This window comes from Vulpes lagopus, chromosome X (assembly GCF_018345385.1).
Source record: "Vulpes lagopus strain Blue_001 chromosome X, ASM1834538v1, whole genome shotgun sequence".
In the NCBI taxonomy this organism is placed as follows: Eukaryota; Metazoa; Chordata; class Mammalia; order Carnivora; family Canidae; genus Vulpes; species Vulpes lagopus.
In genome coordinates this window covers 10,002,655-10,024,619 of record NC_054848.1, presented here as the reverse complement: position 1 = coordinate 10,024,619, position 21,965 = coordinate 10,002,655, and the positions used below count along the sequence as shown (strand labels likewise).

General features: G+C 45.3%; 1 protein-coding gene and 1 pseudogene across 1 annotated transcript in view; one reads left to right on the top strand and one right to left on the bottom strand.

The window, feature by feature from the left end:
• The window catches only part of EGFL6 (EGF like domain multiple 6), a 64,586-nt gene extending 46,613 nt beyond the window's left edge, over positions 1-17,973 (bottom strand). The window contains exon 1 of the mRNA XM_041741217.1: positions 17,823-17,973. Within this exon, the coding sequence (XP_041597151.1) occupies positions 17,823-17,896 (74 nt within the window). The 5' untranslated portion in view covers positions 17,897-17,973. The remainder of the gene's footprint in view (positions 1-17,822) is intronic.
• On the top strand, positions 13,168-13,724 carry LOC121483009 (annotated as a pseudogene).
• Positions 17,974-21,965: the final 3,992 nt, after the last annotated feature.

The window sequence follows — 21,965 nt, the reverse complement described above, 5'->3', positions numbered from 1 at the left end:
ACGCAGAGGAGTGTTTCTAGAAAAAGCAGGATCAGCTCTGATGTTGAATGGCTGTAAAATATGATGGTTAGGACTATGGTCTCCTTCCTGAGTCTGAATCTTGGCTTTATTATATATGAACCTGTGATTTTCAGCAAGTTACTTCACCTTCCTATGCCTCAGCTAGCTCATCTGTAAAATGGGGACAAAAAGGGTCTTTCCTTTAAGGGTTTTTGTGACAATGAAAGGGCATAATATACATAAAGGGCTTGGAACAGTGAGTAACACAGTAAATGTTCCCTAACTCGTCACTTTTTTAATCCTAGTAGTAGGATTAAGATTGTTATTAGATGTGTTGGGTAAGGTATAAAGTTTAAAACTGCCATTGACCTTTAAATAAAAAAGGAGGGGGGCACCTGGGTGGCTCAAGGATTGAGTGTCTGCCTTGGGCTCAGGGTGTGATCCTAGGATCCTGGGATTGAGTCCCATATCGGGCTCCACATGGGGAGCCTGCTTCTCCCTCTGCCTGTCTCTGCCTCTCTCTCTCTCTCTCTCTCTGTGTGTGTGTTTCCCATGAATGGATAAATAAAATCTTAGGAAAAAAAACACTGTCATTGACTCATAATCAATGAATCTCAGTTTGAACTAGGTTTCTGCTTTAGTCTGCATCCCCTGAGAAGCAGAAGTCACGAGGGGATTAAATGTGCAAGGATGTTATTACAGGAAACACCTGTGAGAGAAAATGGCAAGAGAGCTGGGAAGGGCTGGGGAGAGCCATCCTACTACCACGGAAGTCTGAACCCGAGTGAAGGGAAGATGGAAGGCAGGTTGGGTGGAAGTGTCCAAGGCTGCTGCGAAGTCTAAGGAAGGTCTGGCAACACTGAGGGGAGTCCTGGAGCCACAAGTAACCTTCAGAGCACAGTGGGAGCTTCTGCAAAAGGTGGTGCCTTAGTATCCCTGCCATGCTCTTTCTGGAAGGTGGCCTGGCAGGAGCAGCTGTGGGAGCATGGCCTTGCTCAAATGCAGTGATGGATTTCCAAGAGCACTGTAGCTGGGGCCCGGGCTTAATTATACTCCCGGCAGTTGGAAGTCTGCAAGGCACATTCTGGTGGCTGCCACAGTTTCCACGTGACCTTACTTGCTGATGTATGTAGGAATCAGTTTTCGCTGTAAGGGGAGCTTGTTGTAGAATTTCACCTCAAACAAAGTGACCTTAGACATTAGCCAGTTCTAATCTATCACTTTACACACGAAGAAACCAGGGCCAGGAAAAAGACCAGGTGACTTTACATTTGGTACAAGAAGTCAGATGGGAACATGCTTTACCAAAGTATGGAAGAGGAACAGGACTTGCCACCTCATAACATGCTTCTTTGGCATACAGATTTGGGACTGATAATTTTTAAGAAATAGCAGACACACGAGCAGCTCTGAAACCTGAGTAGAAGTTACCCTTGGATAAGAGACATTTTCATTTATAAGGGAAATCTCCATCTGTAAGGGTGCCTCCCTCTCTGTGCCAGGGAGAGATGACTTTAAATTTCAAGAAACTTATCGATAGAGAAGGCCAGGACTTAAATCTGTGTAACAATCTTACCCTTATTTACCGTGTTTTGCCTGGTCACCTCCCATAACCTGCTCCCCTAAACCCTAACAACCTCTTTTCTCTTTAGCTGGAGATGGTATTAAGGGGGTGGCTTGTGCCATTCTGAGTTACTCGGTTTTCCTGGGTATCTCCCAGGTGTACAGCAGGTATGGAAGTTATTTACTTCTGTTTAGTTTTCTCCTATTAATTTGTCTCTTATTATAGGGGGGGTCTCAGCCAAAGACCTAGAAGGGTAGAAGGAAAATTATTTTTCCTCCCCTGCATTATTCATTCATCCATCTATCCATTTCATTTGTTCACCCAAAATGTATTAGGTAAGTACACACGGTAGGCACTGTAGTAGGCATGGAGACTGCAGACATATATGAGAACAGCCCCTGCCCACAAAGAACTTACAGTCTAGGGATGAAGCTGGGCAAGTGAACAGATAATTATAGTGCAACATGACAAATCTCATGAAGGAGGAGGTCTTAGGAGCAAGGGGAAGATGTAGGAGTTGTTAGGATGGAGGAGTGGGTGAGGGGTTTTCTGGAGGAAATGGGGCCTGATAATGAATTCTGGACACTGGTAGAACTTACCTTGGTAAAATGAGAGGAGGCTGTTTGGTGGGGAACGTGTCCCAGGCAGAGAAAACAGCCTGGGCCAAGGAGGGAGCCACTAAGGACATGGCCTGTAAACTAGAGCATAGAAAGTGGTGTGTGTTTAGGGCAGGGGATGGGAAGGGAAGTGGAGAGAATAGGGAATAGAGGGGAGGAGAACACAGCAGGGAGATATGCAGAGGCCACAAGGTAAAGGCCTATGACCATGCAAAACATTTTGTCCATCTTGACGGTTCTGGAGAGTTATAGAAGGATTTTAAGCAGCTGGAAACATCAGGGATATTGCAAAACAAAAGCAGCCTCCATAGGAGTGGGGTGCATTCCATAAGCAGCGACATTACTGAAACTTGACACCAAAAGCAACAGCAAAAATTAACAAGTGGGATATCAACCTTAAAAACTTCTGTGCAGCAAAGGAAGCCATCAATAAAATGAAAAGGCAATCTTACTGAAGGGGAGAAAGTATTTGCTCATCATATATCTGGCAAGAGGTAAGGCCCAAAATATAGAAAGAACTCCTACAACTCAATAACAAAAAGACCAATCTGATTAAAAAATAGGAAAAGGGGACACCTGGGTGGCTCGGCGGTTGAGCATCTTTGCCTTCAGCCCAAGGTGTGATCCTGGAGGCCCAGGATCGAGTCCCGTGTCGGGCTCCCTGCATGGAGCCTGCTTCTCCCTCTGCCTGTGTCTTTTCCACTATGGAAAACAGTATGGCGGTTTTTCAAAAATTTACTACCATTTGCCTGTAATCCCACTTATGGATATTTATCCAAAGAAAATGAAGCCATTAGCTTGAAAAGATACATGCACGCCCCACGTTCACTGCAGCATCATATGCAGTAGCCAAGAACTGGAAACAACCTAAGTGTCCACTGCTGGATGGATAAAGAAAATGTGGTATATATACACAATGGAACACTATTCAGTCATAAAAAAAAAGAAATCTTGCCATTTATGAAAACATGGATGGACCTTGAGGGCGTTATGCTAAGTGAAATAAATCAGAGAAAGACAAATATCATATGAGCTCACTTACATGTGGAATCTAAAAAACAAAGAACAATTAAAAGCAAGCTCATACATACAGAGAACAGACTGGTAAGTTGCCAGAAACAGGGAGGTGGGGGGGCGGTGTTGAGGGTGAAATGGGTCAAAAGGTATAAACTTCCAGTTATAAAATAAGTCATAGGGATACAAATGCTGACCGTAGTTAACAATACTATTTTGTGTATTTGAAAGTTGCTAAGAGAATAAATCTTTTTATTTTTTAGTATGCTAAGAGAATAAAACTTAAAAGTTCTCATAAGAAAAAAATTTGAGGATCCCTGGGTGGCTCAGCGGTTTGGCGCCGCCTTCAGCCCAGGGCCTGATCCTGGAGTCGCGGGATCGAGTCCCACGTCGGGCTCCCTGCGTGAAGCCTGCTTCTCCCTCTGCCTGTGTCTCTGCCCCCGCCCCTGTCTCTCATTAATAAATAAATAAAATCTTAAAAAAAAAGGAAAAGAAAAAAATTTGTAACAATGTATGGTGACAGATAGTAACTTGACCTACTGTGATCATGTGGCAATATATATGAAGATTGAATATTGAATATTGAATATTCATTGAATCATTATGAATCATTATGTTGTACGCCTGTAACTAATACAATGTTACATGTCAGTTACACCTCAAAAAAAAAAAAAGATCGTCGAAAATGTTGGATGTGAAATCACAACAAAAAAATTGAAATTGGTTGAAATACAATATTTTTTAAAAGGCCTAATTAAAAACTTTGGTGAAAGAGCCCAGGGTGCTCTGTACAGGTGGGCAAGCCCATTTCACATGTATTGGTCAAAGCCAATTACTTTTGATTGTGAAGAACACTGGCTGGGGTTAAGGAGCAGGAGAAAGTTACTAGAAGATGAAATTCATGTACTGTTTGTGCACTACCACAGCCCTCCAGAGAAATCCTCTTTCTCGAGTTTTATTGCTTTCACATGCTTGTCTTTAGGTGAAAAGGTGAAACTGAGAAATCTGAGGTGTATCAATTTCCCCCAAGTCATCATTTTTGACAGTGTACAAAGTATCACTTGTAAAGCTCTTCAGAATGTTAATGACTAACACTTGGGCCATCAAAAACGTGTTAATCGAGTAAGATTTCTTATCTGCTATAAAGAATTCCCTTCCTCATCACAAAGGCATCTTAGTATTCCAGTTTTGTTAGAAGGTAACTGAAATTTGTTATTGAATCTAGCCTTATTCTCATTTGTTAAAAAAAAAAAAAAAAAAGGAAACAATGGTAAAGAATCAGCTCATGACTTAGAACCATAAAGTGGATTCTGATGTTTGGGCAACTGCACAAAAACCAGAAAACACCAGTTCAGCCCACAGCTGCTCTGTAGATGCAGGGACATGTTCTGTGCATATTTCCTAGAGAAGACCAAGCTGCTTGAAACAACATCGTAGGAAAAACCATCAGAGAACCATGCAAGTCCATAAATGAGCAACATGCCTTGTAATTAATGGGTGTGCCAACCCTGTATTCACCCAGTTTTGAGAGATGCTTCAAAGGGACAGCCACAAATGGGATTTTAGTGGTTTAAACATCATATTCTACATCTGGTCATGAAAATGGAAAAAACAGTTTAAAGGGGGGAAAATCTCTGGTGGATAAAATGGCTAATAATCACTTGCTGATTTGTAGACGCCAGAGGAAACTGATTTATTACACCAAGAATCCTGCTTTGCAGTCTAAGCTTGCCAGTTTTTTAATGCACATATGCAGCCATTTAAAATTATGGATAAAAAAGAAAAGTAAATATTAAAATAGTTAGTTCTGTTTAAGTTGAAACAGTATTATTGAGGGAAGGAAAGGAATCCAGCACAGGCAAGCATGATATTGATAATAATAGCAGGGCACACTATCTTATAAAATCTTTTAAAAACTGCTTTAAAAACTTTAACCTATAGTTCCATACATACTCCTCACACCGCATTGTAAGTTAGTGTTAACAAATTATTCAGATTACTTCCCCGGCACCCTCTCCTCCTCCCTGTCCTTTGCTCTAATTCCTGCCCAATCATTAACTTTCCCAGTCATTAATTCAATTATTCTTTTACTTTAATATCTGCTTGTTGAGCATTCTGGATAAGGGGCATAAACGATTAAACTACATGAAACTTTTAGAAGTTAAAAGTGGTCAAATGTCAGTAATTTCATGTTACCATTTAGTGATCACGGAAGAGAAGGTTTAGTGCTCAGCAAATCCATTTCTGTGTCTCCTGGGCACAAAAGCTGCACTATGCTCCCCAGCCAGCCTCCCAGTTAGGGGGGGCCACATGACCAGTTGGCCAATGGAAAGTGGGCAGACCACCTCCAAGCCTGTTCACAAAACCTCCCGTGGGATCTCTGACACGCTCCTTTTCTATCAGCCCACTGAATAAAAAGGACTCTGCTGACCTGGAGGAAATAGCACTTTAAGACGGAGCCTGGCCCTGTGTGAAAGCATGCAGCAGACTCTCCCAAACATGCCTTGGACGTCAAGGCAGGCAAGGAAACTTTACTGTGTTCAGCCACCGCAATTTTGAGATGGTTTGATGTAGAAATTAGCCTAGTCTGATCAAAAGAGTAGAATTTCAAGAAATAATTTCTTTTCCTAAAGTCTACTGCACACGATTTTTTCCTCATACGTGAATTTATTCATCCAAAAAAAAGTTTAGCCGGTTGGGTGTCCAACTCTTGATTTTGGCTCAGGCCATGATCTCAGGGTTGTGAGATCGAGCCCCGCATTGAGCTCCGCACTGGGCGTGGAGGCTGCTTGGGATTCTCTCTCCTTCTCCTCCGCACTCCCCCCTCTCTAAAAAATAAAAATAAATATCTTATAAAACTATCAATATGAATTGCACTTAGTTCCATATTTAGCAAAGCACGTATTTTTTAAAATTGGAGCAGTGCATTCCAAGATATCAAGGAGGCAGGGTTCTGGCATAGTATCAGTCACTGGAATAGAGTAGATGTCTGAGTAGAACGAGCTAGTGTGCATTTAGCTGGACTGACCTAACCTCATGGGACCCGATAAACATGAAGTAATCAATCAAAAGGAATTTATGAACCTAGAAAGAGAACTCCTAATCTTGGAACAAAATGACCTCAGCCACATCACCTGCCATCTCAGGAGGTCTGGCTGGGCCGGCCAGCAGCTCACTTTCTCCCATCTCTCTTGCCAAGCACCATTCGGCACACGGAAGGCCCAGGGAGCCTGGTCCTGAGGCACGGAGGTGTCCGTGTAGATGAGCAAGTCTCTGGCAGAGGATGCCCAGAGCTGCGGGAGTCTGTGCTGAATGCTGAATTGTCCCAGTTCCTCTACTGCATTACTCAGCTTGCTGTCTACACTGACCAAATTAATCACGAATTGCCGTCTGCACAGCTGAAGTTAATTTAAAAACATTCCAGGGATTGTGTAAGTAGTGTAGTGTTTCTTCATGGGGTTCCTTATTTTCTGCAAAACTATACGGTGCCAGAATTCTCAGTGTGGTTGTTTACGGTCAGGTTCCAGGAAACTTTAGGATATTCTTTCTCCAAGACAAGTTGAGAAGTTAAAACTTCTTTGGCTGATGTTTAAATATGGCCAAACGAATGAAGTAATTTTTTTTTTTCAGAATAGGGACCATAAGGTCCAGCCATGAGGGTTCTTTGTCCTATTTCCTTTTGTTTTCATCAGAGCGCCCAGTGCGGCAAGTCCACTGTACCGAACCAGTTAAGACTGAATTCTGGTTTCTCTGCCCATCTTCAACATACGGAGTCCAAACCCAAAGGGCCCAGCGATGCCCAAAGCATGTCACCTTCCCCGATGGGTAGGCATTTAAGAGCCTCGTCAACAAATGCCTGGCTATCAGCTGTGTACCATGTCATGAACGCTTGAGCCAAACTCAACGCCTTCGCTGCTTCCTCTATTTCTCTCCCTTACCTTCTGGGCTCAGGAGCTAGGTGGAATTGGGCATGGGGAGGGTCTGGGTTTGGGTTCCCTCAGCCGCAGCCTGAGACAAAGATGTGTGTGCAAGTGGTTTGTGTACAAGGTAAAGGCAGGCTTCTAGGAAGCAAGATGAGGAAGAGAAGGTAGCCGACAAAGCAGGTGTCTTCCAGACAGTTCCTTCAACTTCCACCCACAGCAAGCCTGGTGGAGAATGACACAGGATGGGGCGTCGGAGAAACAGGCAACGCCAGATCAATGGGGCCCTGCATGCCATCTTAAATAGGACAGATTTTACTCTGAATCCAATGGAAAGTCTCTGAAAGGCTTTAAGGAGACGGGCTAATGCGATGATTTAAATTTTAAGAGGAGCACTTTGGGCCGTGAGCGAGAGGAGGCAAAAGCAGCAGCAAAGGGCAGCTCTTGCGTGCTTCAGGTGAAAGAGATGGTGTGTGGCGGGGTGGGGACAGGCAGGGGAGAGAGCAGATGGGTTCAAGACACGGTCTGTGACAGGATTTAGTACCAGACTGAATACAAGTGGGGACAAGAGTGAGTGGTCAGGAACGACACCCAGGTTTTCGGCTTGCCCCAGTCTGGATACTGTTTGTTCCAGAATTGGGAGAATGGGGGAAATGGGGGCAGTGAGTTCTGAGAGCTGATCTGGAGCTCTGTTTGGGATGTCTTAAGCATAACGGGACATCCCAATGGCTAGGTGAAGAATGCAACACAGAGAGGGAGTCTGGATGGCTCAGTGTGTGAGCATCTGCCTTTGGCTCAGATTGTGATCCTGGGGTTGAGTCCTGTTTCTCCTTCTGCCTAGGTCTCTGCCTCTCTGTGTCTCTCACGAATAAAATCTTAAAAAAAAATGCAGCAGAGAGAGCCTGGCACTTGAGATTCACATTTCCAAGTCATCTACATACACATGGTGGTGAAAAAGCCAGGACTGGAAAGATCACCCGGAGAAAGTAGAGACAAGGAAGGAAATCAGGTTAGAGACGGAGCTCTGTGGAAAGAGAGGCTGGTAAAAGACACTTAGAAGGAAAACCAGAAAGCCTGATGTGGTGGTTTTGAAATACTCCCACAAATTCTTTGCTATTCCACCTTCCAAGAGGTGAAGCCTAATTCCCCTCCCCTTCTGTGGGCCTAGACTGACTTGCTGCCTGGCTTCATGCGAAGGGGTCACAGCGGGAGTGATGGGGGGCAACTCCCAGATGAGGGCACAGAAGGGAGAGCAACTCTGGCCTTCTCTCTCAGATTTCTTGCAATGTGGAAGCCCGCTGCCGGGCCCGAGGACACTCAAGGGGTGAGGAGCTGTGGCTTCCTGCCACCAGCCAGGGAGGAGCTCAGGTCTCCTGCGTTAGGGAGCCAGGTGAGCAGCCACCTTGCAAGCAGAGCCCCCTCTGGACTCAAGCCCTTCGAGGTCTCCAGCACTGGCCCACCCTCCTGAAAAGCCCCAAGCCTCACCCAGCTACAGTGCTCCAGAGCTCCCTGAATGTGGTTTTAAACCTCTTGAGTTTTGGAATATTTTGCTGAATAGCAATAGATGACTAATCCACGTGGTGCAGAAACCAAGCAAAGGGGATACTGGAAGAGTAAAGGGGGTGAGCTTTGAAAAGAGGTTTGCTGCTCTGGTATGTTGCTTTTTAATTTTGCATTTCTATTCATCAAATCCTAGATGCTGTGGATTGTAAGCACCACTATTATGTGCATTTGGAAAGGAAAAATGCTGCCAATTCCACTAAACAATGGTTCATTACCTTAAAGATAATTCTGTGCAACCGGGTGATCATTCTGAGCGTGCTTTGGTCACGATGGGGTCATCTTTACAGAACAGAGCCCGCAGTGCTTTTGGCTCTCACAGCAAAGTCTGAGCTCCTTGGCTCAGCACACAGGGCTCCTTGCAGCCTATTTCCAGCCCGCCTTCTCTGCCAACACTTGGCTCATGCCCCCAGAGCTGGCCAGTCCACTTCCCAGCTGGAGCCAGTCTTTTTACATTCGGTTTGCAGGTACGTATCAGTCCTGCCAGCCATTTACTCATTCCTATGCAATACCTATTATGAAGTAAGTACTGCAATTATCATCTTCTCCACTGTTTTTTTATCAGGTGGGCTCACGTTCATTCCACAAGAACAAACTAAATGTCATCCCCTGTCTTCCACTTTCCCTGACTCATGCGAACTACAGTCCTCTTATCTGATTTCTATGGAATGTTTCATATGTTCTATATGCTCGCTCGCTCGCTCTCTCTCTACACACACACACATAGTTTTACATGTGTGTATATACACAGTTGATCTGTGAACAACGTGGGAGCTAGGGGTGCCAACCCCTGGCGCAGTCAAAGATCCTTGTTTAACTTTTGACTCCCCCAAAATTTAACTACTAAAAGCTTACTGTTGGGGGCGCCTGGGTGGCTCAGTCGGTTAAGTGTCTGCCTTCTGCTCAGGTCATGATCCCAAGGTCCTGGGGTTGAGCCCCTTTTGGGCTCCTTGCTCAGCGGGGTGTCTGCTTCTCCCTCTCCATCTGCCTGCCACTTTCTCTGCTAGTGCGCTTTGTTAAATAAATAAAACATCAAAAAAAAAAAAAAACACAAAAGCTTACTGTTGACTGAACCTTACCAATAACATAAAACAGCTGATCAACACATATTTTGTTTATGTATTCTATATGGTATTCTTCCAATAAAGGAAGCTAGAGAAAAGAAAATGTTATTAAGGAAATCATAAGGAAGAAAAAAATACATTTACTGTGCTATACTGTAAAAAGAATCGATGTGTAAGTGGACCTCTGTAGTTCAAACCTCTGTTATAGGTCAACTGTAATATGTAAAAACATAAATATACATACTCATTCTTTTGAATGCTCATATACATAGAAGTATAAACATATGTTATTTGTATGTAAATAACATTATTTGCCTCTCCACCATAGTCCTGTGGTCATTCACTATGCATCAATTTTTTTATTCAACACCTACTATGTGCCAGGAACTGGGCTAGAACCTAGAGTTACAACCTTGACTCTGCACCCCACTCACCAAAAACAACAGATAGTTTGCCTGCCCTACAACATTGTCTAGTGGGGGCAGCAGGAAGGTATGTATCTCTGGCATTCATGAGAATGTTTGGGCATGTCATTTGTTCTATTAATGTTGAACTAAAGCAGATTAACTTTAACTACTTTTGGAGTATTGCTTTTTTGCTTTTTGTTTGTTTTCTTTTTTTTTAAAAAAGATTTTATTTATTTATTCATGAGAAACACAGAGAGGAGAGAGAGAGAGAGGCAGAGACACAGGCAGAGGGAGAAGCAGGCTCCATGCAGGGAGCCAGATGTGGGACTCGATCCTGGGGCTCCAAGATCACGTCCTGGGCTGAAGGTGGCGCTAAACCTCTGAGCCACCCCGGCTGCCTCACTTTTTGTTTCCAAAAGCAAGACCTTCAGATTTAAAACAGGTTATTAAAACCAGTATGTTGAGACCCAGCAAGTTAACTGATGAAACTGGGAGTATGGCTGATTAAACTAAACAAAACACCCCATGGAAAGTGATCTAATTATCCTTAAGAGAGAATCATGGCTTCTCAATCTGCCACCTGTTCGCTGTGATATTTTAGGCAAATCATTTAATCTTTTATTCTTTTGAAACTTAGTTTATTCATCCGTAAATTGGATATGATGTGTAATTTACACATGGCTGACATTGCAAGTGGTACCTCAATACCTGTTCTCCCCTTCTAAGTAATAAGATCCCTATTACATGGCCCCTCTTCAAAAGCTCTCAACCAATGACTGATGAGAGTATAAATACCCCAGTTCCCTTGCTTTCGGGAGAGATAGCTCTAAGGCTTGTGTCCTACTGTCTTCTGGAATTCCCCAGAAGGATTGAATCACAGTGATAACTTCTTTCCATAACATTTCTTTTCCTACTAGAACTTTCTGGGGTCATTCCACAAACAAACCAGGTACACTCAAATCCTGATCTCAGGGTCTGTTCTGAGAGAATGTAATTTAGAGGAAGGAGGTGGTACTGGGGAGGGTGGAGCCTCGGATATTCATCACTTATTCTACACACATCCCTGGATCATACTGGGCAAGAGTCAAGCTAAACAAGATCACTGGTGATAACGTATGAGAAGGCATTTTGAAAAAATGTCAGCTTTTTAAGTATCCGATACTTTCGAGAAATAAATTTGAAACACTGGAATGTCACTGCTCTTAAAGCAGAAAATCAAATAAAATTCTTGGAAATTCATTGAATTTCTTCAAGTTTCTTCATCCCAAGGTCTGTCAAATAGGCACAATATCTATTTCTTAGGGTTGAGAAAAGTGATTGAAATCATGCCGAAAAGTGTTGACACATAGTAGAGGCTCACGAATATTTGCTGAACGTCAATCTGATTTATGAAGACTAGATAATATTTTCATTTTAATGTTCATGCAACCTTGGGTTATGCACATAAATCACATATAAATAGGACCATAATATCTTCTAAACCAATGAAACTATTGAAATAAAGTTGCTCAGAAGTTATTTCTATGTTGTAACTGAACATTTGGGTATATTCTCACAAATTTTAGTTTTAAGAATAAGAGATGAGCGATACCTCAACCACTCACAAATCACTAGAATCATGTTTCAAAATAAGATTCAACCCATAAAACCAAGAGCAACCGACTCACAGTTCACGCTTCTTGTGCAAGGCTTAATAATGGCCTCCCCAAGGATGTCCAGGTCCTAATCCTCAGAACCTGTAAACGCTACCTTATATGGCAAAAGGGACTCTGCAGATGTGATCAAATTAAGGATCTTATGATAGGGAGACCATCCTGGATTATCTCGGTGGGCCTGGTATAATCACAGGTTTCTTCATAGATAAGGGAGGAAAGGAAAGAGGATAAAAAGGCCAGGTGACAAAGAAGAGACTGAAGTGATGTTGCTGCTAGCCTAGGATTGTTGGAAGTCTCTAGAAGCTATAAGAGACAAGGAACAGATTCTCCCCGGGAGCCTCCAGAAGAAACAGCTCTGCCAACACCTTAATTTTAGCTCCTTAATACTCACTTGCCACCTGTGTTTTTTAAAAGCCACAAAGCTCATGGAAAATTATTACAGTGGCACTTCCTTAACAGGGCTATGAGAAGAATCTGTTCTTAACAAAGGTGTGATTTATAGAAAGCAGGAATCTCTCCCTGAGTGCAGACCCTCAGCATAAACCCAGTCATTCCTTCATCTCATATAATTTGATTTCAATAGAGAGAAAAGAATGTATAGCAGAAATATGTTATAAATAGGGAATCACCTGAAATTTGAAAAGAATAGCAAAATTAATATTTATCCTATATGCTCAAGGCCAAAAGATGTCAGTGTTAGATCCTGGAACCCTGTGGAGATGGAATTCAGATCAATAAATGCTCTAGACTGGCAAATAGCCCCAATGCCCAAAAGGCATTTAAAAAGCCTAGGGTTCCTCTTGCACTGCTGGTGGGCATGCAAACTGGTGCAGCCACTCTGGAAAACCCTGTGGAGGTTCCTCAAAGAGTTAAAAATAGATCTGCCCCATGACCCAGCAATCGCACTACTGGGGATTTACCCCAAAGATACAGATGTAGTGAAGCGATGGGACACCTGCACCGCAATGTCCACAGCAGCAAGGTCCACAATAGCCAAACTGCAGAAGGAGCCATGATGTGCTTCGACAGATGAATGGGTAAAGATGTGGTCTATATCTACACAACGGAATACTACTCAGCCATCAGAAAGGATGAATGCCTACCACTTACATCAACGTGGATGGAACTGGAGGGTATTATGCTGAGTGAAATAAGTCATTCAGAGAAAGACAATCATCACATGCTTCCACTCGTAAGTGGAATATAAGAAATAGTGAAAGGGACCATAAGGGAAGGGGGGGAAACTGAGTGGCAAAAAATTAGAGAGGAGGAGGAGAAGAGGTGAGAACGACCCCCGGACCGGCCAAAGCCTGTGTGCCGCTCCATCCCTACATCCAGCACTTAATGTCCCGCCACCGTTGCCACCATGCCCAAGAGAAAGGCTGAAGGGGATGCTAAAGGAGATGAAGCCAAGGTGAAGGATGAGCCCCAGAGAAGATCTGCAAGGTTATCTGCTAAATCCGCTCCTCCAGGGGATCCCTGGGTGGCGCAGCGGTTTGGCGCCTGCCTTTGGCCCAGGGCGCGATCCTGGAGACCCGGGATTGAATCCCACGTCAGGCTCCCGGTGCATGGAGCCTGCTTCTTCCTCCGCCTGTGTCTCTGCCTCTCTCTCTCTCTCTGTGACTATCATAAATTAAAAATAAATAAATAAATAAATAAATCCGCTCCTCCAAAGCAAGAGCCCAAGCCTAAAAAGGCCCCTGCAAAGAAGGGAGAGAAGCACCCAAAGGGAAAAAGGGGAAAGCTGATGTGGGCAAGGATGGAAATAACCCTGCAGAAAATGGAGATGCCCAAACAGACCAGGCACAGAAAGCTGAAGGTGCTGGAGATGCCAAGTGAAGTGTGTGCATTTTTGATAACTGTGTACTTCTGGTGACTGTACAGTTTGAAATACTATTTTTTATCAAGTTTTATAAAAATGCAGACTTTTTTTTTTACTTTTACTTTTTTTTAAAGCTATGTTGTTAGCACATGGAACACTTCATTGTTGTTTTGGGGGAAGGGTATATGTCACTAATAGAATATCTTGGAAGCTAGATTGGTAACAAGGGGGAAAAACACCTTTCCCTTCTAGTTTTGAGAAACTTCCTCTTGGCTCCCAGGAGGAGGGATTCCTTGATGTTGACACACATGGGCCACCTTGGTGGTGTGGAAAAACTAAAATTCAGTTATGTCCTCTTCTCCCTCTCTGCCTTCAACATAGACTTGACTCCCTTAAACCCAGAGACCTGTTGGAGCCTGACCCCATGAAATGGTTCCCATATGTCAGGCAATCTGGACTTTACAGTGTCACCACTGAGATGGCGTCCCTCAAAAGAGTTCCTTTTTTTTAGCTTGTGGATCTTCAGATTGATAATCCTGCCATTTTCATTTCATTTCCTGAAAGTCAGGGTCGGCTTGTGAAAAGTTGTTAAACAACATGCTAAATGTGAACTGTCAACCCTCACTTTAAACTTTCCCTGTTCAGAGCATCACATGAAGACTTCATTGGGTTTTATGGTGGCTTTCTGATTTTGGTAATCCATTGAAGAAGGGAGTTTGAAAGTTGTTGTATACTGTTAACGATCGTCTGCCCATTTCCTGCCTGAAATACTATGATTGTTTATGAAAAGTATCTTTAATAAAGCTGGATACAGTTTGAAAAAAAATTAGAGAGGAGGACAAACCATGAGAGACTCCTAACTCTGGGAAACAAACAAATGGTTATGGAAGAGGAGGACGGAGGGGGAATGGGGTGACCACCCTATGCCACTAAGGAGGGCATGTAGTGTGATGAGCACTGGGTATTATACTATACGTTCGCAAATTGAATTTAAATAAAAATGTAAAAATAAAAATAAATAAATAATTGAATTCAAGTGCAAAAATTTTAAAAATTAAAAAAAAAAAGTCTAGGTTCAACTTAATCTCAGCTGATCCACCCGACACCCCTGCGTGCCAACCCTAGTCCCCCACGCAGCCCCATTTCTGTTCCAGCAAGATGAAGAAACTATCACAAACCAGGAGAAACTCGTCAAAATGCAAGCACTGGTGCACATTGGTGGGGAAGGAACCGCCACTGAAAGAAGGTGGTTCATCCGAAGCGCTACAGTACGGGATAAAAAGCTTCAGTTCTCCTGAAAGAAATTAGGGGTAGACAATACCTTCTGGTATTGGAGAAGTGAACATGTTCACAAAGCCGGGAACTAGGATCCACTCTCCCAACCTTGAAGTGCAGGTGTTCCCGGCGACGGACGTTTTGTCCATTCCAGGCGGCACTGAGACAGAGCAGCCCACAGAAATGCTCCCCAGGATCCTACACCAGCTGGGTGCAGACGGTCTGGCTAGTTTAAGAAGACTGGCTGAAGCTCTGCCCACACACCCTGTGGATGGGAAAGCACCACTCGCTGCCTACCGGGGAGGAGGACGGCGAAGTCTCAGATCCTCGGGAGAATTTTGACGAAGCTTCTAAGAATGAAGCAAGTTGAATTGTATCAACCTCTGCAGAAGAGAGAACTTGAAGAAGTGACTGGGAGCTGTTATTTTTATGAGTGTTTTTCTAAAATTTTGTTCATGGCTCTGATAAGATCTAGATCCCTAATGTTTTTTAAACTTTTTAAAAAAATACTTTATTTATGTATTAGAGAGAGAGAGAGAGAGCACAAACAGGGAAAGGGGAAAAGGGAGAGAGAGAAGCAAGACTCCCTGCTGAACAGAGAGCCTGATGTGGGGCTCGCTCCCATGACCCTGGGATCATGACCCAAGCCGAAGGTAGACACTTAAGTGACTGAGCCACCCAGGTGCCCCTAGATCTCTAAATATTTTTAAAGCCAAGCCCTTTGGACACTACAGCTCTTTTTCAGCTTTTTGCTTAGACACAATTCATTCTTTGCAGCTAATTAAGCTGACGAAGCCTGGGAATAAAGTTTGAAACAAGGTTAATCAGGTTCTTTGTCTAGTAAATAAATAAACAAATAAATAGAAATAAAAACAAAAAGTATAGGGTTCAAGCCAAATTCTGATGCTTATGATCAGGAAAATATATGCTGCTAATGGTTTATTCATTTGATGAGTGTTAACTATCTACAATGCACTAAGCACCATTGAGGTGGCATGCAATTCTCTGGATCACTAAAATTATGATGTAGTAATTCAGTAATAAAAAAAAAAAAAACCCTGGGGAGCCTGGGTGGCTCAGAGAAAAGCCTCATGTGGAGGCTGGAGTTGATGAAACACGGCGTCTGGGCAGCTCCCGAAGAGCTGACCACTTGACATTGCCAAGCCTGTTGAGCAGATAATAAACACACCAGCGTGTGAACCTGACATTGTGCAAAGAAAGCACATTTCACATCTTGAAAACCACAAAACTGCAGAATCCTGACACGGATTCTTCATTTTAATATTCCTTGGTTTATTGGGGGGCTTTTCGGCTTTTAATTTAATTTGGTGGCACTTTGAAAGTGAGGCTCTTGGAGGTCCGTTTGCCGGCTGCTAAGGAACTGCTAATCTCATCTCCCAAAAGCATTTGGTCTTTCTTAAGTGGGCTTTCTAGCAATACAAGAACCTCCAACGCTCAAGGAGAAAGTGATTATGAGCAAATTGCATCTGCTTACATTTTTATTGTGGAAAGGAAATTGAAACTTACGATCATACATTCTCAGAACCTGGTTTGAGGTTTGTTCTGTTTGAACTTCAAAATCCCTTAATACTGTGGCTGACTGATGAAAGATTTTTTTTTTCTGTAAGTCAAACAAAGATAGACAGGCTCACCTTTCAGAAGCCTGTTCCAAACCAAGGCTCTGAGGCGGCTCTCCCCAGGAACTGTCGACTAGAAAAATCTCCACAAGGCAGGGATTCTGCAAACCACTGCTCCTCCACCCCTACCTTGGGCAACGTCTGGTGACATTCTGGGTGGAGAGATTGCTCCTGGCATCTAGTGGGTAGGTGCCACAGATAATGCTCAAAATCCTATAAGGCACAGGACAGCTTTCCAACCAGCCCCAACCAATAATTATCCAGCCCAGCCCAAAAGGTTAACAGTGCCATGGAGGAGAAACCCTGCTCTAGTGGACACCTCAGAAAACAAGATACCGCAGCCAAAGAACCAGGAAAGCTTTTCCAGTGACTGATTCCTACAAGGCTGCCCTAGCGCACGGGAGAAAGGCAGGGATCTGAGCCAGACTGCCTGGGTCCGAATGCCAGCTCCATCACTCACTGGCTGTGCCTCCTTGGGCAAGTCCTTCAACTTCTCCGTGCCTCGTTTTTCTTCTCTGCCACACGAGGATTACAATAATAGTACTTCTCATACAGAACACTTATGGGTTTTTCACTGGGTTAATAGTCCTAAAGTGTTTAGAATAGTGCCAGGACAGGATGCAGGTACTTCCTAAGTGGTTTTGCTGATCTCAGGAAAAGTAAGTTTCGGGACTTCGATAAGTTTATCAACAGTAGAGACACGGCTTCAGATTCTAAATTGCCACGGCAAGAAAAATCAGTCGATTTCATGTGATAACCGCTTCCTTTCTTTCCAGTTCATTAACCTCCATCAGAAAGGCACTGAGTAGAGGAGCCCCCTTCCCAGCCGCTCAGCCCAAGCACAGCAAACGCTTCCTCTGTGCTCCCGTTTCTCCCCCTCCTCCCCCAGCAAAGCGAGCGACTGACCGTCAGTGGGTGCCCTTCAGATAGAAGGGAAAGCACAAACCCCCCCCCCCCCGGGCACGGATGCCACCCACCCACTGGCACTCGCACCCCCGCCGGCACAGCAGCTCGCACGGGGCCACCAAGCCAGGGCCGCCCTCCTCCCGCAACCCGCCCGCCGCCAGGTGGGGTGCAGCTGGGGCAGTGGGACTGGGGGCAAGCCTCGGCCAAAGGGGCGCGGGGAGCAGAGCCCGAGCGCCCTGGGCCGGCACCCGGGGAAACGGCGTCGCAGCACGCGGCAGCCCCCCACCCGGGCAGGGGTGCCTGGAGGGGCCGAGGAGGGACCGAGGAGGGCCGCCCGCCGCCGCCGCGAGGAGCTCGGGCCGGGCGAGAGCACACACTCACCTGGCCGCGTTCCCTAAGCCACCTGCCACCCAGGGGAGCAGCAGCGGGAGCGCCAGGGCCCAGGGCGGCGGCATCTTCGGCTGGGGCCTCCCGCTGCGTGTCCTCTGTCCCCTCGGGGCCTCGGCTCCTCCGCTCCTCCCGCGCGGTCCCAGCAGGCGGTGGGGGCGCCGGCGCGGCTCGGCTCGGGCTCGGGGTGCTGCTGGCGGGCGGGCGGGGCGGGCCGTGCACATCTGGCTGGGACCCGCCTCCAGCCCGACCCGCGCATCCTCCCCGCTCGCGCTCGCGCTCGCCGGGGAACCTTCCCCCGACTCGGTTCACTTCACTCCGGTCAGAGTCCCCCGTCGTGCCAGGTTTCAGACAGCTGCTTGCGGCAGGTTTCGGGGATACCTGCGCTCGGATTTCAGAATTTGGTTAAGTCAAAGCGGGAACCAAGGATGCTGGTTCAGAACACTCCTTTACGACTTTTGTTTAGGTTTTCATACTCTGCTAGGCTTTCTTCCACAAACTGCAAATCGTGGGCTGCTAGAGCTGGAAGGTCACCAGGTCCTGTGCAACCCCTTCATTTGACAGGTGACCTCCCATGCTCATTTGCAACAGCCTGCTCACATGGGGCCACAAGACGATATTGTGATATAGTAACCTGTGCAGAAACACAACTGGTCCCTCCTCTACCCCTTCCCTGCCTCTATACCGTTTGGTTTCACAGTGGGCAGAACCTATGACCCCACATTGTCCCTCGGGACTCGGCTGTGACTTGCTTTGACCCATGGCATACGCACAGAGGTTAACGAGTTGCCAGTTCCAAGCCTAGGCCATGAGACACCCGAGACTCTCTCATGGGCACAAGGAGACCAAGCCCCAGCCAGCACGGCAACCCAAGGAGAAGGAGGAACAGGTGGAACAGAGCTATCTACTCAACCCTAGAGTTGCCCAGCCCACAGATCCACGAATGAGCTCAGTCACGGTCAGCAGTGTCAGCCAAGCGGAAGCCTTACTGTGACAATCTGTTACTCAGCAATAGCTCTCAACACCCCCCGTGACCTAGTTTTAGATGGAGAATAGTTTAAACTAAATGGAGAATATGAAGAAAGTTTGTCTTGACAAGCTCAATTCCCGGTTATGTAGTCAGTATATGCCTTAATTCTAGCCAATAAAATGTGAGGAGTGGAGATAAGGGGAAGATTCTTGCCACAGATTCTTCATTTACACCATAGTAGATCTCCTTACCTGTCTAAGTCATGCTGGATCTTTCGTTTTATGGTTGAAGGTATCCTAATGGATTCGGTGTCCTTGGTTAGTAACCAGCTAGACCACTGAGCTGTTTCTAGATGATAGCGACAGGCCCTGTCCTAAACACTGTGCGTGTATCATCTTGCTCAACACCCACAATTCTATAGATAGTGATTATTAGTTCCCCCATTTCTGAAGTGTCAAGAAACGGAGTCAGGGTAAGCGACTCACCCGAGCTCATGCAACTAACAAGTGTAGAACTGGAAAGGAGGGCCCCTGTCCCCGGGGCTCTGCTGATAGAGAAATCCTTTTGCTTGTCTTCTTACTCCCGGGTGGCTTCAGATGTCAAATGAGTCTCATGAATAAGGTAATCGATTAGATGACCTCTTCAAGGCCATTACTCTTCATCCCAAAACCGGTTTGGTTTACTGAAAATACTAAAATTGAAAGGAAAGAACAGAAGGGATGAACCATGTGCTTGCAAATACCTTAAAGCAAATGGAATCTAAAATCTTAGTGTGGCTTTCCCCACAAGCTGACCATGGGAGCAAGGAGCGGAGTGGAAGCAATTTTCTCTGGAGGTGCAGACGACCTTGGCAGGGGAGTGAGGAGTAAGTCAGGAAGGGAACTAGCAAGTATGGATCATGGGGTCATGGCTGGGGGCAACAGGAGCTCTGAGCTGCTGAGCATCTCCCAGAGCCAGCTGTCTCTGCATGAGCTCATCCAAAAGGCACTTGCATTCAGTCACTGCTGGAGGCCCTAGCAGGGAACCGATCCTAGGACTTTGGCGGGGTATGGTGAGGGCAGACTGGGGGCTGACAGCCAAAGGCAGCCCCCAGCCTTGCAGATGCTGACTACCAATGTGCTACTGGAATGGTCAGGCCCAGGGGGGCAGGGGCCGGGCACCACATTGGCTGCTACCTCATTTCTAGAGGCTGAATTCGATCCGCAATTATGAGTTTTTGGCCATGCCACTTCTCCCTAAACACGCAAATCCAGATCACTCTCTCCTTTAAATAAACCATTACTCCAAAAAGTCCCAATAAAACATGAGTAGCCTAACATGTGGGGGCCATCCTGCCTTCTTAGCCCTAAGTTCTAAAGTGGTGCAGTTTCTGGTTTTTGCTTTTATCAGAGCAGACTTCTCTTCTGTAGGCTTAAGAGAGGTGATGAACATCCCGGGTGTTCAAACTCCCCTCGGCCGACCCACTTATTATTTTCTGAGGGGAGCTGTGAACCAAGGCGCCGTCAGGGAGCATGATGAAGGGAAGGAACCTGGAAGTGATGTGTTGCCAGGTGAGAAGACACTGGATACGAACTGCCATGTAGAGGCAGGTGTTTTTAATAACACTGTGGCGTTGCTGACTTTGAAGAGCACCGCTCTTTAGGGGGCCCACACTGCATTCTACAAAGGAAAAGCAATCTTTGATCAGAATCTCATAAAATCATCCGCACCTTTTACAGTGCTACTTTTGTTTTCAATCTAGTTTCACTGAGCCCCCTGCGTGGTACAGGTGTGACAGGATATTTTTGTGCCTTCTGAATATATACCTGTAACACATAGAGAACTTTTCTTACATTGTGCCTGGCGCTGAGATCCAAAATTACGTCAAAACAGCAGCATCAGAAGCAAAGCATTAGCAGATGAAACGGCTGGACGGAAGAGAGTCTAAGGGAAGAGTTTTCAGACTTTATGGTCATTACAAATTAGCTGAGGGTCTTGTTAAAATGCAGATTCTGATTGCATAGCTCTCGAGTAAGACCTGCGTCTTGATTACTAAAAAGATCTCAAGATGCCTATGGTGCTTGTCTGAGAACCTCTTAGGGTAGTGAGAGTCTAGAGATCCCCTGGAGGAGCAGTTCTCAAGTTCAGCTGCACACTGAGATCATCTGGGAAGCTTTGAAACTCCTGGTGCCCCAGCCCCACCTCCAGAGTTTCTAATGTACGAACAATGGGTTGAGTGTGGGGACCTGTAGAAAGTTTAGAAAGTTCCCTGGTGGTTCTTTTTTTTTTTCCCCTGGTGGTTCTAATGGCAAGCCAAGCTTGAGAACCATTGTTTGGACCAACTCTAACATTTTACAAGTGGAGAAAAAGCTCCAATGTGTGAAGCACCTTGCCCAAAGCCACAACACAGGATGTGAGTTCACACCTTTGTTTCCATCACATGGCCTTCCCCTAAAACTTCATTTTTTTTTTTTTTTAAAGATTATTTAAGAGAGAGCACAAGCATGTGCGAGTTGGGGGAGGGACAGAGAGAATTTTCAAGTAGACTCCCCACTGAGCATGGAGGCCGTTATGGAGCTGGATTCCAGGACCCTGAGCTCATGACCTAAGCAGAAATCAAGAGTCGGCCACTTAACCGACTGAGCCACCCAGGCACCCCAAACTTCACGTTTTCTTGATCATCATTCCTTCTGAAGAAGAAAATGGTACCTCTTAATTCTTCTTTTATGTTAATTGCAGTGACATGTTCTAGAAATTGGATGGGTTTTCCCAGTCTGTTTTTCTCTCACTATTCCACGAAAGGAGTCAACGAGGACGTGTAAGCTTCTTGAAGGGGACACGGCTAAATTCTATGTGGGAAGGTGTGTCTTCGGGTACATACTGCTTTTCTTCATTTTGTGCCTGTCAAAGTCCCTGTTCTTGGGAGCTCCATGGTAGAAGAAAAAAAATCCTTTCTTTTCCCCACCTCTCCTCCTTCCTTCCTTCTTTGCCCTCTCCCCTCATTCTTGCTCAAACGTTTATCTGTAACCTACAAAGTGCCAGGCCCGGTGGGGACCGCTTGGTAGAAATGTGTCCGCTGCGTGGTCTCTAGCTTTTTTCTCCCTGGTGACCTGGGCTGGCCAGCTAACATGTGGTTCTTAGAACATCTGGACCACACTTCTTGGGGAACAGAAAAAAATGAAGGTGAG